We start from the raw sequence: 23,332 nt of genomic DNA, 5'->3' as shown, positions 1-23,332 counted from the left end.
AAAGTAGAGGGTGAATATGTGGACTACAGTTAAAATCAATTTGTTGGGAAAATGTCTTAGAACTAACTATTTGAGATCTAGTATTGTGCGCGGAGTCACAGCTAAGCAGTAATCCGAGAGTAATAAAACCCTCTGGAAAAACTGAATGTAAACTGAGGATTCTTTAATAGGTTTTATGGTGAATTGGTCAAACCCAAAACAGGCTCTTAAGTTTAAAAAAGCTGATTAAATGATCTAATTTCCGGTCTATTCAAATAAATAATTACTAATTCTCAGAAGAATAAGATTCTGCTTGCAAAGGTTAACTAGAATTTAATTTGGGCTTCTATTTCCACCATGCTGAAACCTGAATGTCAAAGTAAATGAACCCAACAGCTGATACAATTTTGTTTGTGTGACGTGCAATCGGTTATACACATTTTATTTCACGCAGAATATTGCATTACATGTACTTCATATCTATTATCTTGCAGGCAACTCTGGCTACTCATCCCAAAATAGTTGAATTGTGTCTGGGAAGAGGCTATCAAATGGTAATTCCACATACCTGTGAATTCAGAATACCCAGAATTGTCATCATCCACTCTGCAGGTGTCCATCAGTGTGCTGAAGAGGCAGCCAATAGGGTCCAATGGGTGACCTACCCATCCTTCCAGATTGGTTATCGTCGTAATACCTTTGTGAAACAGCTCAGTGTTTAGGGGGAAATAATCACTTGATACTCTAAATTGGTTTAACTACTAATTCATCAAAATTATGATATTGTCAATGCAAACTTTAGTTGAGTTTAGTTTAGTGATAAAGTGCGGAAACAGGCCCTTCGGCCCACCGAGTCCACGCCGACCAGCGATGCCCACATACTAACTCTTTCCTTTACACACTCGGGACAATTTACAAATTTTCAAGCCAATTAGCCTACAAACCTGTATGTCTTTGGAGTGTGGGAGAAAACCGGAGCAGCCGTAGAAAATCCACCACACAGGTTAAAGTGAGAACGTTCCAACTCCATACAGATAGCACCTGTCATCAGGATCGAACCAGGGTCTCTGGCACTGTAAGGAGGTAACTCTACTGCTACGCCATCGTGCCGCCCTTAACTTAATTTTATTTTCCTGTGCATGATCAAAGTTATGACCTAAACTGGTTGCTTATGTACCATTTACCAAAATACATGATACACTGAAAGATTTTCATTGGACTTCTTTCGTATCTATATTCATATTGTATTCGTATTGATGTAAAAGACCAGCTTATCCATATTTACTTAACTTGAGCATTGAGAGGAAAATTCAATAAAATTTTAAAGAAACACTGGTATTTACACAGTGCCCCTAATGTGATAAAATATTCTATGATCATGTCACAGACCAATACCAAAAAAAAGATTGTTGGTGAGCATTAGAGGGATATGGAGGCAGATGACCACATGCTTGGTTTAAAAAAAAATCTTGAGTCCCTAGAATACTAGAGGAGTGGAGGGTGGAGAGAGAAAGGCCGTTAGTGGCCTCAACAACGAAATGTTTAGATGAATGAATGAATGAAGATGAATGAATAAGTTTATTGGCCAAGTATGTACACATACAAGGAATTTGCCTTGGTGCTCTGCTCGCAAGTAACAACACGAACATACAGTAAACAATTAAGAATAAAGCATAAAACATTAAAACATTAAGAATACAACATTACTGTTTAAACATGTGAGTGAAATAAATCAGAGCAAAAAGAGACAACAGAGTAGAGCTACTACTCGCGGAAAAAAAGCTGTTTTTATGTCTGGCTGTGGCTGCTTTGACAGTCCGCAGTCGCCTTCCAGAAGGAAGTGCTTCAAAGAGTTTGTGGCCAGGGTGAGAGGGGTCAGAGATGATCTTGCCCGCACACTTCCTGGCCCTTGCAGTGTACAGTTCGTCAACAAAATGAGCAAAAGCCCAGAATGTAGAACAGAATGATTTCAGAGTTCTGTAGGACTGGAAAAGCCAATGGAACTCAAGATTAAGTAGAAGCACTTTAAGGCTCAGAACTCACTAGTCCACAAACCAAAAAAGAGCAGAAGGACTATGGGGAAACAGTCTTATTTTGAGTGGGTTATGTACCAGATTAACTTCAGTTTTCATTGTCTGGAAGGGGATTGAGCAACTAGATCTCCTCAACTTGGTCAAAAAGGCCCACTTCAAAATTTAATCACTACTCTACTCTCTCCGACCTACGCGAGATATTCACTTATGAGGTGTTTGCACAGTAATCAACCAGAACCAGAATCAGAGTTCATTTTAGTGAGAGAGAGGACATCAAGGCTACAAATGAATTAGCTTAACCTCATGTGATTGACAGATTAAAGATAAATCAATGGTCAAGGCATCAGCTCTGTGGTGTAGTTCAAAATGAACCGTTAGTCTTCCCAAATTTTGTCACAGGAAACCTCTCAAATATTTGACGGCAGACATGTTTGAGATGGAGAAAGGTCATGAAAGGTGGTAGAAAGGTAAAGCTGGATATTCTCAACCTAAAAGGTGGAAAACGGCATTGTGTTTTTGGGTGGGATTGCTGAATGCAGCACGACGATGAGAAAGGAACGCACTTCTCACAACCCCAAAGGATCTCAAGGGATAACAGCCGGGGGGTAGAAGACACTGCATTGGTTCGGGTAGATAGATAAGAACCAGCTTGGCAAAAAAAGTGGGGAGGGATTGGAGGAAGATAAGCTGATGTGGTCAGCTATAATTTTAAAAAAAGTCTGGAGAGATTGTAGTACGGCAAGTAATTTGCAAGTCAGATATTCTAGTTGGACAACTAATGAAACAAACTACAATGTGCCATTTTTCAGCTTTTGGCAACTTACCTTTCCTCTGTGCCTGGAATATTTCGAGCTGCTTTTGTTGCTGTCGCCTCAGTGTATTGACAATCGCAATTGCGAGTCTCAGAGCTTCTCGCGGGTATCCATGAGATCGCAGGGCATCCACTCGGGCACAGGCTGTGGGGACGTGCTCTAAAGTCCCAAAGAAATGCAGAGAAAATACATTTTCAAAAAGGAAAAAAAGTACACTAATTTGTGCAACGACGAATCAAAGTGAAATGTGTGATAGGAATTAGAAACTGCACATTTATAAACCAGCAGTTCCCAACAGAATCAGAATCTCCTTTATTGTCTTTTGAACGAAATTCTGTTACCCACAGTCCAACAATAAGAGCAATAAAAATAAGCAATAACACACACAATCACAAAACCAACACAAACCAAAAAAAAGAAACATCCATCACAGTGAGTCTCCTCCAGTCACCTCCTCACTGTGATGGAAGGCCAGAATGTCCTTTCTCTTCCCTGGCCCTGCTGTCTTCTCCCGTGGTCAGGCTGTGGAACTTGCCACGTCGGGGCGGTCGGGGCTCCCGACACTGAAGCCCCGCAGGGCGGTGGAAAATCCCGCGGCCTATACCAGGCCGCGCCGGACGGTGAAAGGTCCGCAGCGGGCCGACCCAAGCCCCGCGATTCGGCGCGGGCGAAGACGCTGCCACTGCCGGAGCTCCCGAGGTCGGCCCCCACCCAGGGGTCTGCGAGCTTCCGATATCCACGCGGCCCGTGGCGGAAGCCTCCGAAGGCAAGTCGCAGCCGCACTCGCAGCGCCACCACAGCCTCCGAAGGCTGCCAGCTCCACAGGTGGCGAGTACAGTCCGCGGGCTCTGTGAACCAGAGCCCCAGGTGGTCCCAGCTGGAGGCCGCCAGGTCCGGGTGTTTGGCCGATGGTAGGCCGCAGCGTGAACGGAGACACCACCCAGAGAAAAGGTTGCATCTCCGTTCGGAAGAGACAATTTTACAGTTTCCCCCACACATAGCACACAACCACAAAAACAACCACATCACATCTAAACACTACAATTAAGACAAAAAACAACAAAAACACAAAAGTCAAACGGACTGCAGGTGAGCCACAGCTGCTGCGCAGCGCCGTAGCGCAGTGTCTGCACAGACACTGTATTCATGGTCAGGCCTCTTAATTTTTCCCCAATACCATTGAAACTGGACAAAGGGACAAGTCATGCAAATATCTTTCCGGTTTAGCCACTTACCGTGCCATAGGGGCCACCCGTGAGAGTCAAACAGTGAATTTTCACTGTCGCCGTGGTAACAGTAGTTTGTGTAGAGGTCACTGCTAATAATGTGCTGTAAATGGCTGTCCTGCCAGTGGAGATCACATGCCTCAATGGCTCGTGTGAACACAGTCCGATGAGGCCTGCTTGCAGTATCTGCCAGTGAATCAAAAAGGTCCATCAATTGTGTGCAAGTTTACTTTAAAATATATATAAACAGCGACAAAGCTGCTCCAATGTCCAGCAAATCACCTGGTGGATTAGTCAGCAATACACAAAAAGTGTAAAGGACACCCAGTAAAAACTGGATCGCAGCTAATTCCACCAACTTTTCATTCATTAAAGTAACATGAAGCTGTGGACATTGAGAAAAAAAACGACATCAATGTAAGCTCTTTCCCACTGCAGTTAGCTCTATTAGTGTTTGACAAACATGAAAGATTGAGGGCTAGATTATCGACTTCAGTTCACAAAAAGACCAAGTTGTGCAGATGGAAGATGGGAAAAGGCAAATCAAATGCTCATAAAGGACAGAGATTAGAAGCAGCAAAGGAATAAAGGGAGTGGGTTCAGGTACACAAATCAGCAAAATCTGGTGTTAAGATACAAAGTGTAATTGGTAAAGCTGGGTTCTTCAACTGCACAGAGTTCACCCAACCAATCTCCTTACACCATCAGGAATTCAACGCAATAAACCAATTCTATTGAAGCTGGAATCAACAACTTGAATTTTAAAATAGAGATTGGCAATTAGGACTGGCATTAAAAGCATAGTACTAAACTAGATCAGCCCACAAGGCTTTGGATGCAAGATCAGAATAGGTTTAAAATAATGCTAAGTGTCAGGGAAAGTGAACAAATGCAAGTAAATTGAGCTGAAATAAACATTAGTTATAATTCAACAGAACGGTAGAGCAAACAGGCTTGAGGGCTGAATAGCTGTGCCATTACTATTTTTCTTATGCCCACCTATTTTCTTATGTCCATACACTTCCATTCCATCAACAATGTTGTACAGCAGAAAACGAAAGCCGGAAATGAAGACTTTCAATATGTACGCATTTCTCCATTGCTGCTAATTATGTGGTGCCTGCACTGCAAATTTACCAGATTGCACAATACCAGGTGGTCCAACATACAACAGACCTGTCTCCACGAGATGCAAAATTCTTCACGACTTGTGAAAGATAATGGCGTGAAGGTCATTTTACATGACATGATAAAAATCAAATAGTTGAACATATGCAGGGCCATTCACGCATTAAATCCCAGTAATAACAAAATCAAACTCATCAACAATCACACAATCATTTTACTTCTAGATTTTATAACTACATAATGAGAAAGGTCTTCATTTGTGATGTAGTTGATTTTAAATGATTCTTGGAACTGTAACTCAATGCACAACATTTATAATATTGTCTTTATCTACATTGTCTGCACAGATGTGGTCCTTGGTGAAGCAGATGCACTGCAAAAACTCCCCCCCCCCCCCCCCCCCCCACACCCCAAGAAATATTATCCTTATATAGGCCTTGATAGGTTCTTTGGATTGATGGGGCACTATTAGAATATTTTTTTAAATGACTTGACTCACTTCCACAGATTGGCAAGTACCAGGCATAAGTCCCATATTTAAGGAAAGAGAATGCAAGAAAACAAGAAAAAAGTGTGTTCTTGCTTCCTCCGTCAAGTTGTTAGAAAGACAGTCACCAGGCCTTTACTGCAAGCGCTCTGCAATAATACAAGTCGAATTGCCTTGTTCCAATTGCCTTGTGCCAGCCTCTAATTGCCCCGGCAAGACTAACATCTAGAATATTGTGTAATGGTCTTATCTCACGACTGAAGGAAAGATATATTGGAAACAAAGGAAATGCTGCAGATGTTCAGTGGATTGCTTCCTGAAATGGTGGCTTATGACAATAGACAATAGGTGCAGGAGTAGGCCATTCGGCCCTTCGAGCCGGCACCGCCATTCAATGTGATCATGGCTGATCATTCTCAATCAGTACCCCGTTCCTGCTTTCTCCCCATACCCCATGACTCCGCTATCCTTAAGAGCTCTATCTAGCTCTATCTTGAAAGCATTCAGAGAATTGGCCTCCACTGCCCTCTGAGGCAGAGAATTCATTGTAGATGGTAAAGCAGATTGGCTTTGAATTTTTGAGTGTAGGAAAATATGTTGTGATCTCATTGAAACATACTAAATTCTTAAATGTGCTGACTGGGAAGTTGCAGGGCTGATGTTCCTCCTTGTGGGACTGCCTAAAAACAAGTAAACTGTTCAGGGGAAACTTCTTCGAGTCAGCTTCTGTGAGGAAAAAGTTGCCTCTAAAGTTCTTAATAAATCTTTTCTATCTCACCTTAAATCTAAGCCCTCCAATTCTTGATTCTTCCATCATGGAAAAATGACTCTCTTTATTCCCCTTATACATTTCTATATGATCATTCCTCAGCCTCCTGTGCTTCAAGGAGGAAAGTTTTAGCCTGTCTAATCTCTCCCTGTAGCGCAGGCCCTTGAGTCCTGGCAACATCCTTGTAAATAGCTGTACTCTCTCCAGCTTAATTGCATCTTTCCTGTAGCAGAGTGACCAAAACAGAACATAATACTCCAAATGCAGCCTCATCAGCATCTTCTACAACTGTAACATAATGTCCCAACTTCTATACTCAGTTTCCATAACTGATGAAGGCCAATATGCCACAACCCTTCTTCACCACCTTATCTACTTGTGATGCCACTTTCATCAAAATATGTACTTGGACCTCTAGATCCCGCTGCTCAACAGCACTTCCCAGGGCCCTACCATTCGCTGTGAAGGTCCTGCCCTGGCTTGACTTTCCAAGATGCAATATTTTACACATTTGAATTAAACTCCATTTGCCGTTTCTCGGCCCACTTGATCAAGATCCCACTATAATTCTTGATAGCTATCTCTGTTGTCTATGATACCACCTACTTTAGTGTAATCTGCAAACTTATGAATCATGCCGTCTACATTCTCATCCAAATATTTGATAAAGATTATAAATAATGTGCCCAGCACCGATCCCCGAGGCTCACCACTAACCACAGTGGTCACAATCAAAACCTTTGCTACAGTCCATATAGATTCCTGTCAATTGCATGTCCTTGCCAACCATCTTGGTTACTTTCTTAAAAAAAACTCAAATCAAATTCGTGAGACACAATCTCCCGTGCTGACCAAGATGCCCCATCTACACTAGTTCCATATGTCTGCATTTGAACATCTAAACCTTTCCTATCCATGTGCTTGTGCAAATGTCTTTTAAATGTTGTGATGGTACTTGCCTCAACTACCTCCTCTGGCAGCTTGTTCCATATACCCACCGCCTTGTGTGTGAAAATGTTGCCCCTTAGGTTACTATTAAATTGTTCCTCTCTCACCTCTCTATAAACCTTAAACTTCTGTCCTCTTGTCCTTGATTCCCCAACTCTGGGTAAAAGACTGTGCATTCACCCTTTTTATTGCAGGGATATTAAGGGAAAGTCAGGGATTTGGGGCCATGCAGGACTGTGCCATTGTGGAAAAAGATCAGCTCTGATCCATCTGACTGGTGGAGCAGGCATACGTGGTTGGATGGCCTTAGCTTGCTGCTACTTCTTTTGTTCTAAGGTCCCTCTGCCTGGAGTTGTTCTCTCATCTTTTATATGTATTTAATGATTTCCAAGTCCTTATTCACGGCATTTAAACATTTATGGGGATTCTGCTTCCACCCGTTACTAAGAGTGCATTCCTGGCTGAACAATCTACTGTGCAAATAAATTATTCCATCTGTTCCATTTTGAAAACCTTGAACTAATCACTTGTGCACTGGCCAGTGAAAACAGTGCATTCCCATTTGATCAAAGGCTTTCATAAATATTGTTCACTTCTGTTGGATCATCATGTAACCTTGCTTTAGGGTTAGAGTTAGGTGGCCATGTCCGTCTCCTCCAAGTGAAGAAGAAATTCTTAATTTTATCCTCACCTTGGTTAGCATTTGCACCCTGAGGCAGAGCATTGGTTAAATTGGGCAGCTCGTTTCCATGGTTTCCATCCTCCCAGGGACAAACATCAACACAGTTCCATTTCTTGAGCTGTTTCAGCCAGCCTGTTTTCTGTTCAGGCTTGCAATGGGGATTTAAGACTATACACATCCACAGAGCACCTAGGGATCCAAAAGCAGACAGGCAAATTAAAATGATGCCAGCAAAGATATCTGTATACTTTTTAAATGTAATCCATGAAGATTCAGGAAAAAAAAATCAGAAACCATAAACTTGAACATTCAACATTAATGAAACAAATATCCCCGAGAAGAAGACTTCAGTCACCCCTGCCAAGTTGCATCAAAACCAAACAGGTCTATATTCTAAGATATTGCCATTTTCTATTTTAATGAATAAAGTCCGAGATATCCAGGTTTAAAAATCATACTGCATAGAAACTAGCTATTGAAATAATGATTTTGTACAAAATAAACAAAAACAGACCGAAGACAACCATAAAAATAATCTATATGTTTAGCATAACAGCAAAACGATGGAAAGAAACCATCACGACTGACAGATCACAATAGATTTGATATTCATGCTGTGCGGTTCTGAGCCAAGCAGAATTAGGATTTGAAAGTCAGATGGGAAGAGTACCAGAGAATGGAGTTAAGCCTGAATGATCATCTGAAACTTCCTGCCAGGTATTGGTAGGGAACTAGCAATCTACAAGCTGGCAACTCTCAGCTTGAATGCTGACAATTGTAATATCTATTTAAGATGGAGGACTGCAACTTAAAAAAAATAGGGTTTCTTTGTAAAAATATCAAATTTCTGGGAGTTTTTCTGTAGCATTGTGAACAAAATATACATGTCCCTAGAATAATTTAATATTCTGTCATTAGCACATCTGCAAAATAATGCAATTAACATTTTTGTGTCATCCTCCTTTCTCATTAGAATCGTGGCTTTAAATTAACATTTAAAAATGTTTTTCATTAGCTTTTGCCTGGTTATAAACGTGTGATTTGACAGGATTGAACACATATGGGCAATAGCAAGCCAAATTTTATTAATTGAAGCTTTGCACCCATCGACTGTGGGGAGATTTGGTAGTCTATGGCTTCTTGTCTTTGATTTGGACTTGCAATTAAAACCATGTTGAATGAGTAACATTTCAATCCTGTGAGACATGGAAATAGACTGCAAGATGTTCAACTCTACCCCCACACACGACCCCTCCCATTTCCACACCACAAAATACATGCACCTAATAATTAATTGGTGATTGAGAAAGTACAAGTCACATATTGCTGATGTACAAAAAAAAGTTACAGCTACCACAAATTCAGGAAGTACTGATGTAGTCATGTGCCAATTACAAATGCAGCTTGTATGTCACTGAAATGCACTTAATTTACCCTAAAATAACAAAATGAGTTGGAATAAACAACTTCCTCAGAAAATCTCCAGTAATGATCCAAACATATTTTAATGATTTAATACAAAGTCCAGTTGCAGACGAATAAAAAGTGTTGTTTAATTTTACCTTAATTATAATGTTTGAGCATCCAATTATGTAGCCCTGGGTAGGCCAAGTATAATCATAGTCATTTACCTTTGCATGCACATTCATTCTAAAATAACCTGCATATGACTGAATGCTCTTTATATACCAACTAATATCACCATTGTCATGCAACCGTACATGTGCAGGGCAACTGAATATTATTACAACTGGGGAAACAATAGGAATAACTTACAACTGATGTGTTGTGGAGAATTGTCGGTCCGATTTTGTTACTTCGTGGAACACAACACGAACCAGAAAATCCTGGAAACACTCAGCTGGTCAAGCTACACCATGTAAAGTGAAACACTTAATGTTTCAACGTCTACCTTTGTCAGAATAGGTATTTGTGCAGGCCCAGGAACAGGCAGCGAGCAAATGGAGGGATGTAGACCATGTGTGAGCAGATGCGATTAGTTTAGATTGGCATCATGGTCGGCATAGATATCCTGGTCCAAAGAGTCTGATCCTGTGCAGTACTGTTATTTGTCCCATTATATTACATTTATTCCAAACGTTTCGGACTCGAAACATTAACTACCTTTCTCTTTCCACATATTTTGCCTGATCTGATTGTTTACAGCATTTTCTGTTTTTGATTCAAATTTCCAGGATCTGCAATCTTTCTGATTTCCATGAAACAAATGAGTAGTAATCAAGTGCAAAGAGATAAGGTAGAGTATTTACTACTTAAAACTACTATATACTTTTGCAACAGTTACTTGCGTATTATGTCCTCTGTTTTTATTCACAGGTAATACCTTGAATTATCAAGCCTTAAATTAAACTTATTCACATTAAAAACCACCTTAATTGGTTGAGTATTCATCACGTACAAAGAGACCAAATATAGCTTTTATAGAAATCTTAAAGGTTGAGAGTACCAAGAGGCATTCTGGACCACATAATCAGTCCTCAATTGGTTCGAACAGGTCATGACATTTCTTCCACCCTGACCCTCAATGTTGGTCCCCCTCAGAGTTGTGCGCTCAGTTCCTTGCTTTACTCCCTGTCCACCCACGACTGCTTAGCCAAGTATAATTTCAATCTAATTTTTCAAGTTGACCAATAATATCATTGTGGGCAGATCGATAAACAATGAGAAAGTACAGGAAAGAGATCAAAAGTCTTGTTATTGTGGTGTCAGGACAAAATAACAAATGAGCTGGTTGTTTACCTAAGAAAACAAGGGGGTGAACACAACTCCATTCTCAAGAACAGAGCTGCAATAGAGATAGTCAACAGCTTTAAGTCCCTAGGCATGCATATCATCAGTAATTTAACTTCCCTGGTATCCAAGAAGATTCATCCAAGGCTCCAAGAAGAAAGGATCCCACATGGCTTCCCACAAACTTCTACTATAGAAAGCCTTCTGTTGGGATTCATCTCAGCCTGCTAAGGCAACTACTCTGTTCTCGGCTGTCTGGCCCTGCAGAGAGAGTGGTGAACACTGCTCAATCCATCACAGGCTTATTACTTCCTTCCATCCAGTCCATCTTCATGGTGGATTGCATCAAGAAGACTGGAAGTGTCCTCGAGGATGCTTGCCACCCAGGTCATTCCCCTTTCTCTCTTCTTCCTTCTCAGACAAGCTGCAGGAGCTTGAACGTATGGATGTCCAAACTCAAGAACAAATTCTTCACCACCTCCAACGGACTCCAGAACCAATTACCTTTTTCACACCCCATTCTGAGGTGCTATCATTTATTCTTAATTTTAACTCTACCTCATTTGGTTATTCCAGTATTGTACTTAAATATTTTCTTTGCACTACTATCTTGGATCATTCTGCTCTTTTGGACTCATCATCATATTTATTGCTGTATTTATTGCTAATGTATGTGCAATGTTTACTGTGAACGTCATGTGAACAAGGAATTTCATTGCACCATGGTGTATATGAAGATAAACTAATCTGAAATGGGCACAGAGTGTCAAAGACCTGAAGGGATTCATACACATGAATGAATTGTTTTTAATTGAGTTGCTGCAGAGCTGTGCGCCATTGAGACTCAGCAAGGACAGGCATGTAATAGGCTTGGATGGAGGACAAGAGACAGGCAACTTACTTAGATGGGCTAAAATTTATGGAGATTAAAAAAGAAAAACAAATAGACAGCAGTGTCAGAGTTGTACAGCACAGAAACAGGCACATCAGCCCATCTTGTCCATGCTAACTGAGTTAGTTTAGTTTATTTAGATTAGAGATACAATACGGAAACAGGCCCTTCGGCCCACCGAGTCCACGCCGACCAACGATCCCGCACATTAACGCTACCCTACACACACGGGACAATTTGCGCTTATCCAAGCCAATTAACCTACAAACCTGTACATCTTTGGAGTGTGGGAGGAAACCAAAGATCTCAGAGAAAACTCCGTACAGACAAATACCTGTTGTTAGGATCAAACCTGGGTCTCTGGCGCTGTAAGGCAGCAACTCTACTGCTGTGCCATCGTGCCATACTGGGCTAGCCCCATTTGCCTGCTCTTGCTCCAGACTCAAAACCCTTTCCAACCATATATCTTTCCAAATATCTTTTAAAAATCGTAATTTTAACTGGTGCTATAGCTTCCTCTGGCAGCTAATCTAGATACAGACTAGCCACTGACTGAAAAAGTTGCTTGAGATCCCTCTTAAATCTCTCCCCTCTCACCTGTGCCCTCCAGTGAGTATTCACTTTATCCATGCCCCTCATGATCCTGAACACCTCAATAAGGTCACCTCTCAACTTCCTATGCTCAAAAGGACAAAAGTCTCCAGCCTATCCAACTTCTCCCCATAACTCAACCTCAACCAGGTAACATCCTGGTGAATCCATCTGCACCCTTTCCAATTTTATAGCATCCTTTAATGACAATTTGTACAGCTGTATCATGATGTACCAGCTTTTGTACTCTATACCCTTCCCAATAAAGGCAAGCATGCCATACATCTTTTCCACCAGATGTCCATTTGACTTGCCACTTTTGGGGAACCATACACTTGTACTCCCAGAACACTCTGTTCCACAGCACTTTCCAGGGCTCTTTCATTGAAGACCCTCGGACTACCTTTGATCGGACTTTACTGACTTTAGCATGCACTGAACGTCATTCACGCTATTCCCTTAATCATGTATCTGTACACTGTGGATGGCTCAATTGTAATCATGTGTATTCTTTCCGCTGACTGGTTAGCACGCAACAAAGGTTTTTCACTGTACCTCGGTACACGCCTCAACAAACTAAACTCAAACTCATTTAATGTGCAGGTCCTGGCCTAGTTTGATCTACCAAAATGTAACACCTCAACTGCAGCAGCAACCAGAAATGACAAAGACAAGCATGAAGGTTTGTATGGCAAATCAGTCTGCGATGAGTGGCAGAAGGCAATCTAATTTAGACGGATGAGAGGGGATCTTATAGAAATGTATAAAATGATAAAAGGCTGGGCAAGCTAGATGCAGGAAAAATGTTACCAATGTTGGGGAGTCCAGAACCAGAGGCCACAGTCTAAGAATAAAGGGGAGGCCAATTAAAACTGAGATGAGAAAAAACATTTTCATCCAGAGAGTTGTGAATTTGTGGAATTCTCTGCCACAGAAGGCAGTGGAGGCCAATTCACTGGATGAATTTACAAGAGTTAGTTAGAGCCCTAGGGGCTAGCAGAATCAAGGGATATGGGGGGAAGGCAGGCACGGGTTACTGATTGTGGATGATCAGCCATGATCACAATGAATGGCGGTGCTGGCTCGAAGGGCCAAATGGCCTACTCCTGCACCTATTTTCTATGTTTCTAATAAATATTCAAAATGTCAAGGATTTGGGAGAAGTGCAGCTTAATATCAAACTTCTTTCAAGTTAAGAGGCTAGTATTTAGTTGTGAGCTTTACTGTTTTCTTTAGATCCAGCATGGAAACAGGCCCTTCCTCCCCACCGAGTCTATGCCGACCATCAATCACCTTTTTGCACTCGTTCTGTCATCCCACTTTCGCATCCACTCCTCTACAGACTAGGGGCAATTTACAGAGGCCAGTTAACCGACAAACCCACACATCATTGGGATGTGGGAGGAAATCCACATGGTCACAGGGAGAACATGCAAGCTCCACACAGACAGCACCCGAGGACAGGAACAAATCCAGGTCTCTGGCATCATGAGGCAGCAGTTCTACCAGCTGCAACACTGTGAATAGAGAGGGAGTAATAAGCACGCTGGTGTTGCAAACATTTGTGCCACTTGAGTTATGAATTTTCAGCTAAACATTTCATGCTTGTCTTTTAATAATAATTTTACAAGAATTTCAGTGCAACGCACCCCATTTCAGAAAATCATATGAAGGGTACAGTTGAAATGGTGTAAGTACATAGATATTAATTTGGGTACTTTGAGCGACTATACATTTACTTTTTCCTCACAGGGAGACCTTGATAATGTACAGCAGACAACTGGAGAGTCTGCAGGCTCAGCAATGAAAGGCCAGGCATGAAGCAAGCTGCAATGGAGGCCGGATTCTCCGACAACAGAATGTTTTCTTTTTGTCCTAATTCACTCCATTATTGAATTAAACTTTGATGTATTGGTCCTGACATCTGCTTCAAGCTGATTGTATTGTGTATGATAGTTTAATCACTTTAATGCATTTTACAGTGACTGCCTGATTAATGCAATAGCTTACCTGTGCTATCTATGGCAAGTAGGAATCACTACCCTCTTCCAAACTACAACCCTTTCATTTGCTGGAAACAGACTACAAGCTGTATAAAAACTACCAAGGTTGAAGTAAATTAACAGTCCACGACCTGTTCTTATCCAGCCATATGTGTGCATGAATGTGCACCAAACAATTTCTGCTAGTCTCGTGTTTTATTCACAGAGATTTGTTGAGTGGGATGGGGATGGAGAAAAGAACCTTCAGCCAATTAAATTAAAATAAAATACAATGCCAATTAAACCAAAAAGACCGTGTTTGGTAAAAAGAATTTGACAGAACTAGATTAATAACTGTTCGAATCTAATCAAAAGTTATCAACAGAATCAAATTGCCATTTGCCTTTCATCGTAAATTATATTCCTCAAATAATTTTACAAAATAGAAGGAACCGAAGACTTGACACCAAACAAAGACCTTTTACAGTTAGTACAAGTAGCGAGTTATCTTGGCTGAAGCTTCCAACATTTGTAAGGACAGAGCTAGTCTGCCGTTAAATCTGTTATTGCAATCTTAGTGTGTTGACAAGCTGTTTGGGGGTCCATCACTCTGAAGAATACCAGACACTCATCTAATATTCTTCTGCCTCAGTAGTTTCATCAGATTAAGCATCAGGGATTTAATTTAACAGTTTCAGCTTTATTAGGCTGTCATGAGAACAGCTCAGCTTTGATAACAGTAGCAGCTCCAATTATGGTTGGCTTTAGGAATGACAAGCATAATGTTTCATTCGTGGTACACTATAGCAATAAATGCTTGTTTTGCAGTACCATTTTGAATTAATTTTCCTTTTAACTCTTTCACCAGCAGTCCATTCAGGATAGGTCTGTATTTAGCCACAAAATAAGAGGTTTGTGTCTGTGGAAAAAAGGCTTAAAGATTCCCTTGTTTGTATTGTCAAAAAGAAATCACAACTGCAGTATGTATGATCCTGTGAGTGGCAAACCTCACATTATACCTCAAATGTAATCCTCATACTCTAATCATCTGCAATAGTCTAGCAACAAAGTGGGAATGTGAACGTCTTGCAGTTGGCTTCTGACAGTGACTTGTGACATTTGTATTCAGGTCTTGCTTCTCCATGTGGCTAAAGGGCTTCCAATTTCATTTCACAGCCAGAAGCCTGCAGAAACACAAATTAACTTGCAGATCCCATTTGCTGACAAAAAAAAAATTGCTGCAATGCCTGGTATCTAGCAGTGCTCAGCATTTAATTCCAAAGCAGAGCCTTGAAGCAATGTGATCCTGTCACCAGTGCACGGAGTTAAGCTAGCCATTCTACTCACATGAAAAGGCTCCTCACTTCTGCAGTCTGTGTGTCACCTTCTGTTATTGCACAGAATAATAATACCAGTCATGGAGCAGGAACCTTATCTACCCTCAAGTCATTGAGCTGGCACTGAAAAGATAGACATGATTTCCAAGCTATGAACCCCCTTCACATAGATCAGAAAGCACGAAGCTTTAAGGAATCGACAGTTAGTCACCCCATGCAATAACCTATTCAATTCAGACCAGATTTCACTACCTTTTGCACCATGATTAGAGTCAATAGCCATTTTAACCTTTCAAGCATTGTAGAGCATTTACTCTGAACATTTTACTTGGTGAAAAGTTAAGCTCCTGCACACAACTGCCAGGTGCAGCAATGTTTGCTCTTCTTTATTCCTACCTGCTTGAAGTTATATTCTCTTCCATTTCATTTTCTCCTGCACCAATTACCACAGCTCAGCCTAATCTCTTTAAGTGAAACTGGACATTTGGTTAAAAGAAAAGTTGGCTTTGCCTGTTACACCTATTTTCCATGAATCAGGCAGCAGCAGCAAAATCTCAACATAGAACAGTACAGCACAGGAACAGGCCTTTCACGATTCCAAGACCAACTCTCACCTGCCTGCACATAATACATTTACCTCAATTTCTTGAACCTCCAAGCTCAGATGTTGAGAATGTTGTGGAGAATGAGCATTCCCGATGAGCATTCTCTTTCCCCAATTAATACCCACTAATTATTTTAATAAAGTATATCATTGTCGAAAGATAAATTCTCTTTCAACCTCCTCTTGCATCATCCTCAAGTTTGTAAGGGCTTGGAAGATCGGAATATCCACAAATATTGTCCAGTGTTAAACAGAGCAGGGATCTAGACTTAGTTTAACTGCATTCAAAGAGTACAATGCGATCTTTGTTCAATTTATAAATCTGTATTGTTAATTTAACATTTATAAATAGTCTCTGGCTGTGTTTAAAAAGAAAACAATATTCAAGGAGGAAACAAACATTACCGAGTTAACATCCAGACACTTTACTGAACAAGGCATTGATTTGGAACTTGAACCTTCCTGGCCTCAACTGCTAATAAAGGTACATGACGAAAGAAAGAATGTGGCCCAAACTTGACATGGTATCAATGTTTAACAATTACCACGTGGTCAGGTGCTTCAGTCGCTTGGAATTGAAACATCAAAGACTTTTTGTTGAGACATAAAAGGTCTCATTGTACTATGAGGAAGAGCAGGCACTCTCAGTATTATGCAGAGAATGGACATGTGTCTAACTGTTAAATATCTATCTTCCTTATTGCTACTTAATGGACACAAATCAAAAAGCAAGTAACTTTACGCACTCAAAACCTTTTTACAGTTTTACAGCAGAAAAGGCGACAACCTTTTCTTCAGAGGTGTGATTCCCCTCCTCTGCTAAATCTAAACTGCAACATGCAATTTGAAATGGAACTGCAACCCTCTTCCCACGCAGCCATTGTTCTTTCTATTGCATTAAACACCATCACTTTTTTGACAATATTAGAGATAATAAAATGTAAGCTTTTGAATTACCATTTTCTTGGTAGGAATATTCACGATCCTGCAAACAAAATTGATAAGGAGACCTTGAAATATTGGGAAACAATGCACTGACAACTCAGCATCCATTAAAACAATTTTGTTGCGAACTATATGTGTCACACATATGCATATATTAGATATCCTCTCTAGCCATCTGTTTTTATATTAGAGTATTCATATTATCACCCAAATTAATTCCCATAAATGTCTCTTTAAAAAATGCTTCATAAAGCATAATGCAATTCCTACCTAAGCCCTCAGATAAATACAAAGTCACGAATGCAAGAGTATAAATGCTTGATAAAGCATTCATAAAATATAACGCTTTGCAAAACTTTTTCAGTTGCTGAATTCTGCAATTTTGACATTTGGGAATTCAGGAAGATTCAGGAATTCAGGAAGATGACTTTTGTTATTAGATGAGCATTATCCACTGCAGCTCTGAAGCGATATACCACACAATGGAGCAAGAAAATCAAACCAACAAACATCCATCCAATATGGCAAGGAGCAAAAGTGAAAATGTCCAGAAGTACTGTCACACTAAGTTGCTCCCATACTCAACCTAGCAACGAATCACAGGGCAATTAACAAATGGCTGGGAGTAAATTGGCAGCATATACTATGCCACTGCATGTTACAAAGCATGACAATCCCGAGAACGAGTAACTGGAAATATGAAAGAGAAACACCATGGTAAGGAGAGGTTCACTTTTTGATAAAGACATAAATACTATTAGGAATTATTTTGGCACAGATACTGCAGCAGTGTTACATATGGAACTTAGAAGATTGAGGGGGGATCTTATAGAAACTTACAAAATTCTTTAGGGGTTGGACAGGCTAGATGCAGGAAGATTGTTCCCGATGTTGGGGAAGTCCAGAACAAGGGGTCACAGTTTAAGGATAAGGGGGAAGTCTTTTAGGACCGAGACGAGAAAGTTTTTTTTCACACAGAGAGTGGTGAGTCTGTGGAATTCTCTGCCACAGAAGGTAGTTGAGACCAGTTCATTGGCTATATTTAAGAGGGAGTTAGATGTGGCCCTTGTGGCTAAAAGGATCAGGGGGTATGGAGAGAAGGCAGGTACGGGATACTGAGTTGGATGATCAGCCATGATCATATTGAATGGCGGTGCAGGCTCGAAGGGCCGAATGGCCTACTCCTGCACCTATTTTCTATGTTTCTATGTTTCTATATCACCAAGAATCAGTAGCAACGAATTTCAACTTTTCAAATGTGAAGCTTGAAAGAAAAGTGCCAGCGAACTCATATTTAAGTCTTTATTTCTGGCAATATAATCACCTCTTTTTCCTGAAAAGGGTTCCTTAAATAATTTCCAAACACTGACTCCATCTTTCAGATGAAAATTAGTCGATCTACCTGTCGATCTACCTGCTCAAAATCATACTAAAAATCCAAACAGCGAAGAGTAGGCAGCTCTCTCGTGGCCCAATATTCCCCTTTTAAAATTAAAACATCCCAAAAGATCGCCTCATATGGAAAATCTGGAAATCACAGGAAAAATTAGGGAAATTGCAGCACTTCAACTAACCATGTTAAGGCTAGGGAAACTTCACTATAAATACTGCAGATAGAAACATAGGAAATAGGTGCAGGAGGAGGCCATTTGGCCCTTCGAGCCAGCACCACCATTCATTGTGATCATAACTGATCATCTACAATCAGTAACCTGTGCCTGCCTTCTCCCCATATCCCTTGATTCCACTAGCCTCTAGAGCTCTCTCTAACTCTCTTTTAAATTCATCCAGTGAATTGGCCTCCACTGCCTTCTGTGGCAGAGAATTCCCAATTCACAACTCTGGGTGAAAAAGTTTCTTCTCACCTCACTTTTAAAAGGCCTCCCCTTTATTCTTAGACTGTGTCCCCTGGTTCTGGACTCCCCCAACATTGGGAACATTTTTCCTGCATCTAGCTTGTCTAGTCCTTTTATGATTTTATACTTCTCTATAAGATCCCCTCTCATCCTTATAAACTCCAGTGAATACAAGCCTAGTCTTTCCAATCTTTCCTCATATGACAGTCCCTCCATCCCAGGGATTAACCCCGTGAACCTACGCTGCACTGCCTCAATAGCAAGGATGTCCTTCCTCAAATTAGAAGACCAAAACTGCACACAATACGCCAGATGTGGACTCATCAGGGCCCTATGCAACTGCAGAAGGACCTCTTTGCTCCTATACTCAAATCCTCTTGTAATGAAGGCCAACATGCCATTAGCTTTCTTCACTACCTGCTGTACCTGCACACTTACTTTCAGTGACTGGTATTCAAGGACACCAAGGTCTTGTTGCACTTCCCCTTTACCTGATCTGACACCATTGAGATAATAATCTGCCTCCTTATTTTTGCCACCAAAATGGATAACCTCACATTTATTTATGAATGCAAAAATGATGTAAATTAACTTCCCTGCTCCTTGACCCCTTAATTAAAAGGAAGAACAAATTTAGGACCTTGTCTTCGAAATATTCTGTGATGCATCAATGTTAATCAGTCTTGGAAATAGTCTATTAAGTATCTGACCATATTATAACATTAACAATAGCACCTACTTGTAATCTGTGCCTTTTACAACTTTATTTCTTGGATCTCAGTTCGCACTTGTTACATCAGTGCTAAAAAATAATCTTAAACTGCTTTATGTCAATGATTGAACATTATGTTCTCAATTCTAGTATGTACCTGCACATATGATGCCATAACACAAAATAACAGTGGGATTACATTCCCATGTCAAAAGTAGGCATGATTTGACAAACAGCAATTTCTAACTAATCTTCTACCCTCAAAACATGACTGATGCTTCCTCTGGCTACCAAAATTGCAGATTTAATCATCTACAACTTTCCTGCCTGTTAAATTAACATCTGTCCATAGCCAGAAAAATGGCGCATAGGTTTTCTAGGGATTTTTTATTAGTATTGGGACAATTCCATTGCCGTTGGATCGTTATATTCATTGATTTTACAAAATCTTTTCTTCAAATGTCACAATGTAGAATTGTTTGAAAATAAAATTTTCAAAACTGCATTGTGGACAAGATGGTACAAATCAATAGAAGAACATTAATTTGCTGCACTAAGCTGCATTGAGTAAAAATACAAGCTGCAAATATTGTGAAATTGGCAATTGATCATGATTACTATATTTGATCATTCAAAATAAATTACGGACCGATTAAGGAATTAAGGCTCATTACCTCAGTCACTTTTGCAATAAAATCCTTTTAATGACAATATCCAATGGAGGGCGACTACCTTAATCTGTCACTGGTAGAGGTGCTGCCTCATAGCACCAGTGACCCGGCTTCAATCCTGACCTCGGGTGCTGCCTGAGTGGTGTTTTCACGTTCTACCTGTGACTGAGTGGGTTTCCTCCGGTTGCTCTGGTTTCCTCCCACACCCCCTAAACGTGCAGGTTTGTAGGTTAATTGGCTTCTGTAAATCGCCCCTCATGTGTGGGGAGTCGATGAGAATATGGGATAACACAGAACAAGTGTGATCAGGTGATCGATGGTCAGTGTGGACTCAGTGGCCTAAAGGGTCTATTTCCATGCTGCATCTCTAAACTAAACAGGAAAAGGCCTTTCAGCTGCTGAAATTAGTTCCACAACTCAATTAGACCCTGGCAGATCTGACTATCAATTCCATTTATCCACCTTTGTTCCATTTTCATTTTGTATTCTGATAATGACAGAAATCTCAGATGTAATCTTGAAAATTTCATTTGACCTAGCATTCACATCCTTTTAGGGAACACCATTTCAGAGATCCAGTGTATTCATGTGTAAGAGTTTTAGTCCTTAATTGCTTTAAGACTTTGATCATGCCCTCAATTGTTTTTAATTCCCCAGCAGATATACACAATATTTATCCTTGCATGATTTAATTACAAGAATTCTTCTTTCAAATTCAAGACAGTTTAAGCCAATATAACTAACGCAACCTCAATTTAAATCCATATATTATTTTTTTTATTCTGTGCTCAAACACCAGCTGATTTCTGTACATCTACACAAGTAAACTTCTTTTGTTCTCATTTACCATTAAAAACCCTGTGCTTTTTTTTGTGATGGTAGATACCAGCATACCAGCATCTCTAACAATGTAAAAACTAGATTGATGTACAGCAGCCAAGTGTCGCACGAACTGTTATATACAAACCAACACCACCTTGTGTACAAGTAAAGCATTGTAAAAATCCATTGTTTATTCCCAGCTCTCACTCTTACCAACATTCATAGCAAACTCTGTGCAATGCTATCTGACAAACTGATTGTTGAAGTGATAAGGAAAAGATTGGATGTGAGGAACTTGGGATTTATTGAAAGTAAAGCACAAGTGCAAAAACATGCAACTGTGCAGCAATACTACCACTCAGAGAACAAGTCAGGATGATCAGAGGCTTAACACAAAGCTTAAAGCTAGCTTAGATTTTTGGGATAGAGAAAAGATTTTTACTTTAGTCTCTAACAAGGCCTAAATATCGAGGAGTAACTCTGCAGGTCAGACAGCGTCCATGGAGATCATGGATTGGCGACGTTTTGGGTCGGGACTCTTCTCCAGAGATGCTGCCTCACCCGTCGAGTTACTCCAGCACTTTGTGTCTTCTTTTGTAAACCAGCATCTGCAGTTCCTACAAGAACTGAATATTACTAGGAAAGTCATATTTCCTTGCAAACATGATGATTTAAAAAAATAATTCTGCCCAAGTTCAGTTTTCCAAGTTAAACAAGAAAGTTAATTCCGCAGAACTCTTTATTTACCCAGTTCATCCCAGAGCTGCCTATATTTGTCAGTCATTGCTGTTCCTTGTTGCCGCCATAGAGATAGACGGGGGTCAGCCATAAATTGCTCTGTGATTAACGTCAACATTCGAGCACCATTTAAATCCCTCATCTTCAACATCTCCCGCACCTGTTAAATAGACAATTTATTAGAATAGCAGATGTCATTCAGTTGCTCATTAAGTATTCAGAGACCCATCAATAACCAGAGTTGAGGGACTTCCCTGCTTGAATCAACTGTGCAGTAAAGCAAAAACTACAATTCTTTCCTTCTCCTGATATAACCCTGGCTAAATTGTTTTCAAACATACAACATCATAATTGTAAGGGATATAGAACATGTGCAGGCAGGCCAGATTAGTTTAAATTGGTATCATGGTTGACAGACATTGTGTGCCAAAGGGCCTGTTCTTACGCTGTACTGTTCTATGTTCGCTGTAAACAGAATTCTCTGACCTGTGTTATTGGGAAAATAAGACAATCTTATTGGAATAGTTTCTCCATCATTTCTGACATACTAACAACCAGACCTCAATGTACAACTCCACCCATGTTATTTTTCCTAGTTGGTCTGACTGTTTAATGTGGTAAAATATCAAGGACAGTCTCTCACAAATGCAGTTTAATATAGAAAATGCAAAAAAAAGTGTTGCATTCAGAATTGATGCTTTTAATTGATCAGGAAAATCAATCACAATTTACAACCACACTTAAACCATCATAAAGAGATGGTGATTCAAAGACTGCAGTTACATAGCTTTGCTGCAGTCTCAGCAGAGAATTGCACTCAAATGGGTCAGAGTTGCACTGAATCACTGATTTTAATAAAATTACTCCCTTGGAATTGGAATCCTAAATTAAGACGAACAAACATAAAGTACGATCATGAAGAAGTGGGAATCATAGAATCATTACATCACAGAAAACCACAGGCAATTGAGCCAATGTATCAAGTTCTCTCTCATTAGTCCAAAGTTAATGATGACAATACTTTGGAGTTCAGGGTCAATAACAGTGTTCTATTAATAGTATCTACCTTCAAGAAAATGGAAATGCAATAGAGACAGACAGCACAGAAACAACCCTTTGGCCCAACTTGACCAAGATGCCCCATCTACGCTAGCCCACCTGCCCGTGTTTAGCTTGTATATCTCTCTAAACCTTTCTTATCCATGTTCCTGTCAAATGTCCTTTAAATGTTGTTATGGTACCTGCCTCAACTACCTCCTCTGGCAGTTCATTGCCGAATACCCCCCCCCCCCCCCCCCCTCGGGAAGCAGTTGCCTCTCAGCTCCCTATTAAATCTTTCCCCTCGCACCTTAAACCTTTGTCCTCTG

The 23,332-nt window shown here is 40.4% G+C and overlaps 1 protein-coding gene across 1 annotated transcript in view; it reads right to left on the bottom strand.

Moving 5' to 3' along the window:
• LOC144592619 (zinc finger SWIM domain-containing protein 6) overlaps positions 1 to 23,332 on the bottom strand; it is a 177,655-nt gene that overhangs the window by 30,352 nt on the left and 123,971 nt on the right. The window contains exons 4-8 of the mRNA XM_078397303.1: positions 21,975 to 22,125; positions 8,074 to 8,253; positions 4,060 to 4,236; positions 2,837 to 2,983; positions 548 to 676 (exon numbers count right to left, since the gene is read on the bottom strand). Coding sequence (XP_078253429.1) covers positions 548 to 676; positions 2,837 to 2,983; positions 4,060 to 4,236; positions 8,074 to 8,253; positions 21,975 to 22,125 — 784 coding nt within the window. The remainder of the gene's footprint in view (positions 1 to 547; positions 677 to 2,836; positions 2,984 to 4,059; positions 4,237 to 8,073; positions 8,254 to 21,974; positions 22,126 to 23,332) is intronic.

This window comes from Rhinoraja longicauda, chromosome 1 (assembly GCF_053455715.1).
Source record: "Rhinoraja longicauda isolate Sanriku21f chromosome 1, sRhiLon1.1, whole genome shotgun sequence".
Taxonomy (NCBI): domain Eukaryota; kingdom Metazoa; phylum Chordata; class Chondrichthyes; order Rajiformes; family Arhynchobatidae; genus Rhinoraja; species Rhinoraja longicauda.
The sequence above is the reverse complement of the archived record's forward strand: the minus strand, read 5'-3'. Positions and strand labels throughout refer to the sequence as shown.